Source organism: Netta rufina (genome assembly GCF_964035555.1).
Source record: "Netta rufina genome assembly, chromosome: 10".
Lineage (NCBI taxonomy): Eukaryota > Metazoa > Chordata > Aves > Anseriformes > Anatidae > Netta > Netta rufina.
Genome location: NC_140133.1, coordinates 20,886,034 through 20,899,754, shown reverse-complemented (window position 1 = coordinate 20,899,754; position 13,721 = coordinate 20,886,034). Strand labels below are relative to the sequence as shown.

Here is a 13,721-nt window from a genome sequence, read left to right as displayed (position 1 = left end):
GGGAAAAACCTGAACACATCCATTATGTGAAAAGATGTGAAAATAATTCTCTGTCAACATTTCAGCTCACAGACACAGACTACATGGGTATATTTCCAACAGCAATAATAGCATAAGTTGGGAAAGAGAAATTTGAAACAAACTTTAATAAATTCCCTCCTCTTTGAGAAGATGGACTTTTTCAAGTGTATCTAGGACATGGGTGCAGCAAAGAGGGGCAGAAAACTTGTTTTTCTTTAGTGTTTTGTGTGTGTAATAACAATGTAAATACCTCCAAAATTGGGCAATTCTGGCTAGGGCTTTTCCATAGAAATGAATGATGAGATACAGATGTGCAAATGCTAGCACACTTTTAATTGGTAAAATGTAGACGGTTTTATGCATTAGTAGATCAAAATGATATAAAAACTGCTGAACTGGGTCACTGTTTGCTCAGAGGTGCTGTTTCCTAATGCTCAGGAAAGTCACCCATTGCTGCAGCTAAGAACAGAAGCACCTCCATGTCAGGGGACTGTGGGTCAGGACTGGTGTTGGGAAGGTTCAAGGTCCTGGACCACCAGGAACTTCTTCAATGGCCATAAGCATGTGGGCTGGAGGAGGTGCATCCTTCAGAAATGCCGAAAAGTTTTCATTTAAATATTTAAGCACTTCCCAATCTAAAAAATTATCAGATAATTTATTTTTTTCCACAGATTACTGAGATAAATTAAGAAGAATGAGAATAAATGTGTTATAGATGTGAAGAGCAGTGGTACGGGCTATGGAAAGACAGACCTCAGAACATGACAAGCCTCCAGGGAATGTAAAGGAAACACAATTTAAATAATTGAGTAATTCAGAGATCATTTTCATCAGTTCTCCACATACACTCATCACTTCTCACAACACTTGGAAATCTTTTATTCTATAGGATTTTCCCACAAGGGCAGGAAGGCAAATGTCACGAGAACATTGTGTATATAGATCTTTCATAAAGATGAATAAGAGAAAATCTGGGGAAGGGAAAAAATAGTGAAGAAAAACCCCAAAGACAAATTCATTTATCTTCCCAAAGACAGGAAGGGGAAGGATTTTAGGGATGGATTTACAGATTTGTTTTTCTGCTTGTTTATGGGTGTGCTACCAACTGTCAAGTGAAACTTTCACACCTTTCTATGACTGTATTTTTCTAATCTCTAGACTCGCAATGAAATACCAGGGATGTTAGAAGGTAGCTGCAAACTGTAGTTGTTAAAATATTAACTAAGTCTGCCCTGAACAGCAAATAAATCTTATAAAAGTGGCAGCTAAATAACTCAGTTCCCACAAGCTTGAATAAAAACAACTATTTGCCATAAAAAATGGTTTGCTCTTTTAAAATTTGGAGATAAAGTTAAAAGGGCAAAGACCTCCAGGCACTTTGTGGGCATATCCCGTATGGAATTCATTTGTGATTAAAGCCCTGAGATATTCAAGGGAGGGCTTGCTTCATTTTATTTTATTTCATTTTTATCAGGGGGCGTTCTTTTTTTTCTAATTAAATTTATCTTGCCAAATTTTATTAACAATACTGGAAAAAAAAAAAAAAGAATGTTTTCACCAACAGCTTTAAATTAAACAGACTATTTTACATTTCAAAATGCTTCGTTGTCTCTAAATATATCTAAATGTAATAAAAAGGCTTAAAAATACAAAATGGAATGAAACACTTCGGACAAATCCAAGTTATTTTTTGTATTTTTGTTTTCATTTTGGCTAGCTATGCCCCCACATCAATTATTCATACAGCTTTTCCGAGGAGAGACAGCAGATGGTATTGATCTAGGAGTGTTTCAAAAATGTAAAGCAATATAGCGTTGTTTTTACGGTACCCAAATTATAGGGCTCATCCTAAGAAATGCTGAGGTACCATAACTAGCCTCATCAAAACAGTCATGAAAACTTTTTGATTCTTCATGTTTCCAAAACTATTACCGTGTGATTTAAGTATGTAAGAAGCACCACCAGGTATACGCGGTCTAGTCGAGACTTTCAACTGGCTTTTCTTGTCTACAATGTGCCCACTTTCTACCACTGCTCATTGAGCTGTTACACGTGCAACTTGTACCATGTTCCCATAACTGCATTTACTCTTACGTTATTTTTTCCATAGAGCTTCATAGGTAGACTGGTTGACACATGAACATCATTAGGCTTTTAATTAAAAAGCAGTGGAAATAATGAGGGAAAACCCTACATGCTCAGGATAATTATTTCAGAAAAATGTTAACAACTCAGGTAGGCTTTTTCCACTACTACTTATGCTGTTTTAGAGTAGTGAACAAGTAGGAAAGGAGAAAAAAAAAAAAAGAATTTAAAATTTCTAGCAGGAAGGCAGTATAAATACAGCAGGACAGGCTTCAAGGGCTCAGGCACTGACTGCTATGAGAGCAGAAAATATGACAGAAGCAAATGTTTGATTTGCATTTATTCTGGTTTTCAGCCCAGTGACTTCCTGAGCTCCGGATGAGCATTTATTTTCCAGATTTCCAGCATTCAGCAAGCACTTCATCATAGGATGCAATCACATCATTATACTTCTTAACAAAATATAACACCAGGATGCACTGACCTGAGAAAATAGTGACTCCCTGTTGAAAATGTACCGCAAGAAACACATTTTGTTTCAAGGAAGAAGCCTGAATTCATATGGTCAATCTCCAATTCATGGTAAAATAAAAAATTAGGGCACGCATGGAGATACCGAAATTGTTCTGTGCAAGCTGTATGTGGTCCACTTTATGATGCTGAAAATACTTGTTAATCATTTGGACTTGTTTTCAGGATAAAATCCTGGTAACATATGAGTAATAGGAAGCTTTTTATTTGGCATCATTAAGAAGAAAAAACCTCTCAACAGCCAGTGTATGTAGGCCAATATAACTTCACTTTTAACTGCCAGCTCTTTAAAAATGGGTAATTCCAAGTAGCAAAGTATCAGAGTGAATTACAGATGAAAGGATAAAGGTCTGGATGCAGACAGACATTTTAATTTTAGTACAATCCTGGATCTTAAAGACCAAGATGACCAATGACACAGCAGTGGACAGGTAAAGATTCTCTTCTAATATATGTAAATTTCCTTTATCAAATTTCTGCAGATAATGGGGGCTCTAAGCCTTGCCACTTGAGTCAATTCAAAGCTGAGGAAAAGCTGGAACTGATTCCCCCCCTCAGACATGGGAGATTTTTACCATCAGGGAAGAACTGCACCTCTGGCACCCTGAAGGATATCCTGAACTCTGTACTCAGGAATCAGCCAGTTTATTGTTTTGTTGTTTGTTTTTCCCCAGGCTTCTCTCATTCTAGTGAATACCCTCATCATCAAAGCAACAGCTACTCTCCAGTTATATATATATATATATATAATGTCATTTTCAATGCAGAACAGAAACCAAAATCAAAAAAAAAAAAAAAAAAAAAGCCATAATGTAGAATTTTTCCCCAGGCAGTCCTCTGTTTCAGAGTTGGTCATTAATGTCTCCAGGCACTTTTGCAAGGATGATAAGTCAGCTTTTCTGTCCTAATCAAATTCCAAAATAAGTAATTGCATTTCCTCCATCTTAATGCCACTCACACTTTGAACTAGATGTATTACTTCTCACTTCTAGCCTGACTGTTTTCTGCTGTTGCACTACCATGTTAAACAGTTGCAACATTATATCCCAGAGGTGGCATAGCAGGGCATGGGGAGGAACTGCTCTCTACAGCTTTGCAAACACTGCCTTGGACCCTTGGGATGGAAGCTGCCAATGAAACACCGTCATTTTCCAACATACAGTTAGTTTCCAGTGATATCTGATATTCTCTTACGAAGCTCCATCTGCCCAGAGCTGGAATAGGAGATAGCTGTGGTAATTGTGCAATAACTGCTAGAGACCAAATAGTTTCTATTACACTGGGAGACATACAGTTGGCTGACAGAAATGCGATGCACATGATTGAAAAGCATTAACTTTGCAGTTGTGACTTTTAAAACTCATCCTTATTTCTCAACTTGCGAGGAAGGAGTAGGAGGAAGGAAGAGAAAATGAAATTATTTTCACAGAGAAGATTAATTCCTGCAGAACAAAGGTCTCAGTCTCAATTACCTGGAACTACTTTGACTTTCCATGAAATACTTTCTATGCAAACCAGTAAACCACCAGGGGAGTACCCAGCCCAGCTTGGGTACAAAATTGCAATAGTATCAATTTAGACTAATTGTGGATCTGGCTTGATACAAACAAGATAATTTTCTAGCTGGAATAAAGCAGGCACTAAAATGTGGCCAAGTAGGAAGACATCTCCCATCCAAATGACAACAGGAAATAATTACCCTTCAATTTTCTGCCTGTCTGGACTCCAGAAATGCACTCACCTCTTTGTCACTGCAAGGTGCTCTTTCCTTCCTGCAGAAATCTGAAATAACTTTGGGGCCTTTCTGGAGAGTGTGCATCATCAGTGAATACACTTGGATCAACTCTTCCTCCTGAATGACATCTCCCATAGCATCACAGACTCCAAATGCGTTTATGGCTGGTCCACAACCCATCTTCAGTGTTTTTTATCTAGCTTTGGCAGCTTCCTAATGAGGTGCTGCAGTGAGACCCATTTCAGGGGGGGAAGGTGGCAAGCTCCATTCACACAGAGCAGAGGGCATGTAATTCTGGGGTATACCTAATAAATACAGGAGCCACTCTCATAAAAATTATGTGATGCAATAACGAGTAATTTTGTGGGTTTGGCATTACAGGTGTAAGAATCACCTTCAAGTAATGAATATCAGAAATGTGAGATATTGAAGCTCTCATGATAATCTCCTGAACTAATAGGAGAAATAACATCTGAAGCCAAAAGTGAAGGAGGCCCTCACTGAATAAATGAAGTAGGTAGGTATGTTTGCCATACAGCTCCTTCCCTATGGTATGAAATAGTGAGGTTTCCCATTGCAGAGACTAGTGGCTGGCACCTGAAACATGCCTTATATAAAAGTACCACACAACGCAAAGACCAACACATTTAGTACTGCAAAACATTTGTTTGCTCTGCTGAATGGGCTTTATCCTCATTCCAAAGAGCTTTTGGGTCAGGTTCCCCTGAGAATGTTTACAATTCCAGCTCTTGATGTGTAAGTGGTAGCAGGCCTAATGGGTCACGACGCCTGCAGACCTAGGCCCTTTCCTCATTCTGCTGTATGACGGTGGCACTCTGGCTGCCCTGACAAGGCCTTTGCCAGCTGGTCAGAGTGGCTGGGGAGCTCTGTAAGCGCTTGTCTTGTTGCATTTGAGCACAAAAAGCAGCCTAATGGCAAACGGCTCGCAAGGCAATTCTTGTCCGGCTGACAAGCAAGGAAGAGGACAGACAGATTTCAAAGCATGATTGCAAATTTCTTTAAAAGGGACGCAGAGCTGCAGAAGATGACCACTTGCTGATGATATACTGAAATGCCTTCTGATAGACCAGCTTGGTGCTGGGGCTGGTTGTTGAGCTGCAGGCTGCACGGTTCCGCACGCCTCGCCCCCAGGCCTGATGGCAGCCACAAGAAAGGGAGACACAATGGGCTGACTGCTTCTCTAAGGCTTTGTTTTGGGTATAACAGTGCAAGACATGGACTTGCCACAAGACAGGATTGCCACATTTAAAACAAGTTTTTGCTCAGTTGAAAGAATTGTTGTGTTAAATATGGTACCGGTATTTAAACCTGTATAGATCAAACTGCACTGAAATAATTGCTACATTATACATTAAGACATATATGCCATTTCCCCTGTTCTAAAAAGTGAGTATAAGAAGTGACAGGTGCAAAAAAGACAATTTAGTAAGATTTTAAGAGGGAATCTTTTATTTTTTTATTTATTTTTTAAACACAACTACAGTATGGTCTACAGAGGACACATCAGTAAGACCATTCTAACATTGCAGATTTCTTTTTGCCTGTCTGCTACTACAGCTTTTCAGTTTCTCCATAAAAGTCACAAACATGTCTTTTTTTTTTTTTCCTTTTTTTTTTTTTTTTTTTTTTCTGGTGTTAAGAGATACCAGCGACTATCAAGAGAAGACAGGTTGAATACTTCTCTGCACAGAGTCTGTATTTTCAGACATTCAATGAGCCTTGAGCTACAGTTAGTACCAATCTATTATAATTCCAATGGATTTAAATATGTCATCAGACAAAAATGATAGTGCACAGAGTGGCATATCTTCAGAGACTTTTGGTAGTGGGGTTGCCCATCATTCTGTCTGGTGCTTCAGATTATGATTTCCAGAAAAACAGGTGGTGGCATGAGCATCAACAGTGAATACTGCAATGCCTGCAGGATCCCTATGTAATTTATTAGCACGGTATTTCCTCCACTCCCTTACCACTCTGCCTTGCCTTTTCCTCTCGTAAAAACAGTAGGAAAAATATGTACTGCCATACAGAAATAAATCACTATTAGACTTGGACAATCACTAACAAGCTGAGTACCCACAAGGCAAAAACAGTGACAAGTGTCTGAAAAATTAAAATGATAATGAAAAGATTATGTACAAAAGTAACTCTAACAACAACCTTCAACCTTTTTTTTTTCAGAAGATACACACACAGAGGTCAAATACAAAAAGGCTTCTGAAAGTTCCACGTTCCACAAGATCTTGGCCATGCCTTCTCCCTATAACATACTGCTCTAGTTTGCATAAGCTTTCTCTGCCCTCATACCCAATGGGAGATCTCCCTCAGTGTTTGCTTAGCATGACCACTCAGAACAAACCATTCAGACTGGCACCAACACAGAGCTGTTCTTTAAACTTTCTGAAACATAGCCTGAGAATGAAAACATTGCAAATTGCCACTGAAACCTCAAAGCAGAAGTAAATGTCCTTACCTCCAGAATGAGGTGGTGGTCCACACAACAGCACCATCCCCTGGCCCTGGCGGACGGATACAGTGCTTCTTGTTCTGGTCTTGAAGTTTTCGAGATCTGCCAAGAGAGAAAGAAATCATTTAAAGGGAATTGTTTTTTTCCTAATGAGGACAGAAGGTTCATTAGGACTTTGCTGTGTGACAGGGAAACAAAGTGAGCATCAGCTTGGATGACAAGTTCATGGGAATTGGGTGGACTACAGTGCAGCAGAAGGCTGCTGTGGCAGCCAACTACCAACAAAAAAGCAACAAAAAGATCAGAAAACATCTCCACAAGTTTCAAGGTATTGTTCAAGGTAAGGGGAAAAGCTTTTGACTTACCCAGGGCAGAAGAAACATCCAGAGAAAACTCCACCAACCCATAATGCTGCTAGAGTTTTTTCTTATAAATTTAAGAACTATTGCCTTAAACGATCACAGCCCCCAATTACATTATAACCCAGTTCTGTTTCCCTTTAGGAGACTTGTTACCGATGCCCTTGCAACCCATGTGTAGAAACCCTTCCTTTCCCATAAGGAAGTCTCCTGTTAATAACTATGTTAGCCACGCAGTGCTTTAATTAAATTCAATTCCTTCTTCCACCTCTCTCCCTTTGCTCTCCTTCAGGGGCCATGTACTGCAAAAATGCAGCTCCCTCTCTTGCCTTGCTCACTGAATTCAAGAAACTTGCTATTAAATGATGAGGTGATGCTCTGCGAGCTGAGCAGCGGCACCACTTATTGATCAGCATCATTGGCTGCTGTGGGAGCAGTAACACACTGAATACTTTCATAGCCTTTTATCTTTAACAGTCCCTTGCATTTCAGGTTTCATTTTTTCTGCTTTCCGTGTGGCTGAGACATGGTTTGGTGATTGCAAACCTGTTAGTGCAGTTGGGAACTAGAGGAAACATAGGTGATAAATATTTAACAGCAGGAATTAGTAGGAACATCATTATAATTTTAAAAGTGTGAAAAATTAACCCTTGATTTTTATCCACTCTTGATTTTTTTTTTTTTTTTTTTTTAATTATTACTTTTTAAGCACTGGTGTGCATACTTAAAAAAATTAAAATTTTGTTTCATACTGACTAGTATGCAGGCCACCACCTCAGAGTGGCCTGAGTTGGAGCTGAGTGTGCCACATGTGCACAGGCAGTGCTTGCTGCCTTCATTCGCATCATGGTAAATTAATCATGTACATAAATACAAACCAATCTGAAAGAGCTGGGCTGTCATGCAGATCAGCTGTTATTCTAATGCTAGTACTTAGAAACCTTGCTCATGGACATGTCCTGCTGAAGTCAAATTCAGGACAAAATCCAGGCAAAAAGAGAGCTACAATGGAATCAACAAGTAGAAATTTTCTTGTGCTAGTAGTCATCATGAGATTTCCAGCACAGGTCTGTCATGCCCTCATGCTCTACGTTTCATCATTCCAGGGATCTCATTATAATTTCAGCTTTTTCATTTGCATTTCAGAGGCTAAATATTGTGGTTTGAGGGAGATTTTAAAAAGATGCTGCACTGCAGAGAACTACTCATGAAAACAGAACCAGTCCAAAATTCTGCTTCAATCCATGGACAGAAGCAATGCTGACCAAATCAAGGTCATGGTGCTGCCTGCATCAGCTGCCAGCTCTGTTGTATAATCAAACTCCTTGGGCAAAATGGGTTCACACAAAAGGTTCAAAACTAGATGAGTTTAGAATTGGTCCAAATGTAATCTGGATATCAATTTAGCAGCAAGTTCACAAGTGTGAGCTGTTTGCTCAGACTCTTGTCTAGGCAGAGCAATATATAAGCAGAAGATCCTCGTGAAGATTCAAGGTCATGTAAAGCAATTTATGATACAGCATATAGATAAGGGAGAGAATAAAGCAGACAATCACAGAAGAATTTATTAGTTAAATAATATATAATATGGAAGATTCTTCATATCGGTATTTAGCTGTAACTGTTTTCCTCTGTCTTTGCAGCAGTAACTAATCCATTATGCCCTCTGCATATACACGCATATATGCGTACACACACCATTTTAGAGACTGCACTGGATTCAGTTTCCATGCACAAATTTTAAAAGAGCCATATGCAGGTCTGCTTTGGAAGGTAAGAAGGAAAAAAACTGCATCCACTCAGCCTGCATGGTTAAGCCTACTTGTACAGTGCTCTAGGGAATGCATGGTTAAGCCTACTTGTACAGTGCTCTAGGGAACGCTTCAGTTAATCATGGGGGAGGGAGTGGGAGAGGTCTTTCATTACCAATCATAAGAAACAGCACCTGCTTGGTGACCCAGCAACTCCCAATTATAATAACGTGGAGAGAAAGTGCATGACTCAGTAGTCTAAATGCAAATCTAGTCCTCAAACTTTTTCTGCAAGGAACAAATAACCCATTTGTTGACAAAACAGCCATATATTTATGACAAGAAAAGAGCGGCTACTAGGAACAGAAGTCTCTGTGTGGATGAACAACTAGGAAATGATGGAAGAATGGTCAAAATCAATTAGAGGCAGCAAACAAAGCAGAGCATTCATCATTACCATTCCCGGTGCAAACTATTGAGTTTTTAAAGTCAATTGTCAATTCCAAAAAGCCTCATGCATGTGCTAAAAATCTGTCTCTGAATAAACTAGCAAGATTAAGGTAATTATAAGAAAGGCTAATGTCTCATCAAACTGATTGGACTGATTATTCTGACGCCTTCTGAAATCCACATTTTAAATTTATTTGTGCAATACCTAAATAGTAACATGAATTAATAATAGTATAATTATGTTTAAAAAAATCTATTAGTAAGAAACTTCATTTAAACATCAACTTGCTATGCGATCTTTGCTGAGAAGTTAGGAATCGTGTCAGTATTGTTGAATGGTTGCAAAGTGTACAGATCAGTGATGTGCTGATTCAAGAGGTTCTTCTGCTTTCACATGCTGTGCAAAATGGACAAAAACATTTCCTACAAGCTTCTGCTCAAATGGGTGCAAAATATTGCGCTGAAATTTTGCACAGTTGAATTCCCCATACATGGAGGTAAAACTGGTTGGTAGTCAAAAGTTAAACACACTTGCTGGATACCTCCCCACAGGAAGCTTTCTTGCAGGAGTAACACTCTAACACTTTTTCCTATTTCTGTTATCGTCTTCCAAAGGAAACACAGTTGTCTAGTGCCCTGCCTGGAGAGCAGCAAGAAATTATTCTGTGTACTTCTGACATTAAAAATCAATGGGACAGTAAAGCAGGAAAAAAAATACCCTTGCAGCTAGAGAATGACTCTGAACTACAATGTAAATGCTTTAGTTGCTTGTGTCTCCCTGATGAGCCTCACTCACATTCTAGTTTGCCTTGCCCCTAAACCCAAAGATCCTAGCTTTGGGATAGGATTACATGTGACGATTTTTGTTCTTATATGTCGTTAAAAAAACTAACAACATACAAACACACTGAAAAAGCCCAGAAGACTTACAAGCCAGCAAGCTGCCTGACTTCTTGGCACACTTACTAGTTTGGAGGAATGCTTGAAGTGGGACTATCATACTTCCATGTTTCTCTCGATATCAACTCTCTTTCTATCAAAAAGCACACCTGAGCAGAATGAGGAGACTTGGGAAATCTGGCTGAGGTTTGCAGGTGCCCTTTCACTGGACCTGCCCGCTGTGCTGGGGCCAATGAACCCCCGGGGCAATGGGGCTGTTCAGCACATGCTGCAGCAGGGCTGGTCACTACCCATACCTGTCCTTATTCTGCTCCCCATGCTACCTACACCGTGTTACAGTCTTCTACACCTTATTGTTCATCTGTTTCCCCTGTGTACATTGTCAATGCAGTCACTGTCCCCTGATACAAATATTTTTGCCCTGTATTTTGAAAACAAAACAATTCAAGATCTTGAAAAGCTGCTGAGCATATAGACAACGATAGGAGAAAAGACAATTTCAGATTTGGGAGGGAGGCAGTGAAAGCCTTGAACAGGTCACTCTACTTTATCAAAAGGAAGCAAGACATTTCTGGTTTACCTGCATAAGTACTGTCATGAAGAGACAATGCTATCTCTTCAAGTGTTTGCTAGTGGAGGAGGATGTAACAAAAACTAATGGTTAGGAAGCTGAAGTCATGGAAACAGAAGTTCTGTAAGGCTTATTGTGAGTGATGATGATCAGCTGCTGGCATAAATTACAACAGAAAACAGAGGGTTCAGCACCCTTGAGGTCTGCAGATCAAGATCACCTTTCTAGAGCATGTACAAACAGTAACTTCTATCACACTTACGCAGCCAGGTTCAGTTAGGGATAAACTGGTGGAAATATGGCAGTGATAAATAGGAGCTATGTTACAGGGCACTACATCCTTCTAGATGTCTGGTGCATGAAACGCTGGTGAGGAGGAGGAGGTCTGGAAGCCAGGGTGATGGTCTGGTGGCTTGATGCCCACTGACAGACCTGGGAGGCCTGGAGGTGGGCTCCTGGGACTTGGCAAAACAGTACGCAAGAAATCTGAAAATAATCACACTACGATTAATTATTTCAAGCTCCCCACAGGGTACTAAATACCTCATAACAGAAATAAAAGACATGTTCATTTTCAGACTTTACAGTTAAATGTTAGATATAATGCACTGAGCATCAGTAAACAGAAGGGAGAGAATAAGATGAAGCAAAACAATGCCTGGAAGAGATAAGTTCATTAAGTTTTAGCACGCAGGCATCTTTGAAATTTAATTAAATTTTTTAGGGTGGGAATTGCTTCAATTACAGTGATCTTTCACTGCGTAGATCAAGACAGAAAGGAGCCTTAATTTCAATAAAAATATTTACACATTAAACAAACAATACATGACCAGAATCAAGGACTGCTCACATGGGCAGAAAGATATATTGTTGGAGCCAGGATCCCTGCATGCACTTTTGGTGAAAATGTGTACATTCAGTGATCCATATTGGAGGCACTAGACAGTATACAACCATTAAGAAATACTCCTTTTATTCATAGAATGGAAAAGAAAATTGCACAGTATGGCAGATGCAATAAGGATGAAAACCTACCCTGACTAATCAACACAGCAGGCATCTGCCTGAAAAATCCTAGGTCATTTGAGTGAGCAAAAAGTGCAATTCACTGTGTTTTGTTCATAAACTCATCATTGAAACCACATCAAATGGCAGCAAAATACTGATTGCCAATGATGCCTCTCTCTTCATACACTCATACAGATACAATAAAACTGCAGGCCTGCACATTTCTACTAAGTGGTTATCTTTAAATGAAAGGAAAAAATAATTAAAAGTTACTTTAGACAATAAAACCGTGATACAATCATTAAAACGTAAACAATGAAAAAATACAACTTTAGTAGGTACATAAAATCTACATAAATTTGCCTGCATATAAATTTCTGTGTCCTTTGAGGTACAAGAACTAGGCACAATCTTGTTTCCTAATGTGTAATTATTTAGGACTGAAAAAGAGAAATAACAATTAAAAACTCTCAAATTTTATTATGATGTGTGATTCAAAATAATTAAGATCAGATATTTGTAGATCTGATATTAGATATATAAAATAATTCCCTTGCATGTTGTTTTTTCCCTATTTAGTTTGGGCATTCTCTCTATTTATTAGGTGATTGCCAAATTGATCAAGAGAAATTACTGAGGAAGGAAATAGTAGTACTTCTCATTCTGGAGGTCAATGTACTGCCAAAGCCTATTTGCAGTGCACAATACTAAACCAATGACTCCAATGAAAATAGAAAATATTGTAAAAGCTCCAGTAACTTCAGTACTATATGAGGAAGAGATTAGCAATGTTTTCAGTGCATAAAGGAGACCATTCTGAGGGTAGTCTAGCAGAAACACACACAGGTTAGCGTACTTAACACTTAATCAGACCTCATTCAAGGAGTGAGTGAGGATACCATTTAAACTTTATCTCCACAGTGTCACTTCTCAATCAGATTTCATGGACACACACGAGTATAAAGGGACATGTATTTAATCTGTGAAAAATACATTGATTTGTGCCGCTGACTCTATACTAGCAATTGCATGACCTTGGGAAAGTCACGTAAATTCTCAGTGTCAAAGTTTGCACTCTGCTAACGATGAGTATTTGTCTTAAAAACACCTAATTAGCTGACATTTGTACATAAACTTGACATGTAACAAGAAGACTATACATGAGTGTGATACGCTATTAGCATGTACACGCTAACACCCATCCTTTAACATGAACTTGAATATTTTTGGTTGCATTACTAGATCATAGAACAGAATTATAGAATGTCTTGAGTTGGAAGGGAGCCACCAGGATCATCCAACTCCTGGCTCCACACAGGACCACCCAAAAATCAGACCCTATGTCTGAGAGCATTGTGCAAACACTCCTTGAACTCCAGCAGGCTCAGTGCTGTGAGCACTGCCCTGGGGAACCTGTCCCAGTGCCTGACCACCCTTTGGGGGAAGAAGCTTTCCCTAACATCCAGTCTGACCCTCCCCTGTCACAGCTCCATACTGTTCCCTCAGGTACTAGATTTTTCTGGGATCTCCAGTAAAAGTCTGCCTTAGCATCTAGTAACACAGCGTAAGCAAGTAACAGTGACTGACGTCAGTCTAATTCAGATTCTTATTCCTCAAAATCATTCAAGAGCCAAGAACATGCCAGCAGCAGCTGTCCCCATACCTTAATCCCATCATCTTTTCATTTTGTGCAGGGTATTGAATTGAATGACCTCCTTCCAAAACCTCAAATGTGGTTTAATAAAAGCTTAAACAAATTGAAATGATCCAAAGCCCCTTAAGACTTTGTAGTTTGTCTCAGAAAATGGCATACGAACATTTT

General features: G+C 39.2%; 1 protein-coding gene across 1 annotated transcript in view; it reads right to left on the bottom strand.

The window, feature by feature from the left end:
* LOC311212830 (contactin-4) overlaps positions 1–13,721 on the bottom strand; it is a gene marked incomplete at both ends in the record, with an annotated part of 145,795 nt that overhangs the window by 87,075 nt on the left and 44,999 nt on the right. Inside the window, one exon of the mRNA XM_084292463.1 lies at positions 6,867–6,962. Coding sequence (XP_084148589.1) covers positions 6,867–6,962 — 96 coding nt within the window. The remainder of the gene's footprint in view (positions 1–6,866; positions 6,963–13,721) is intronic.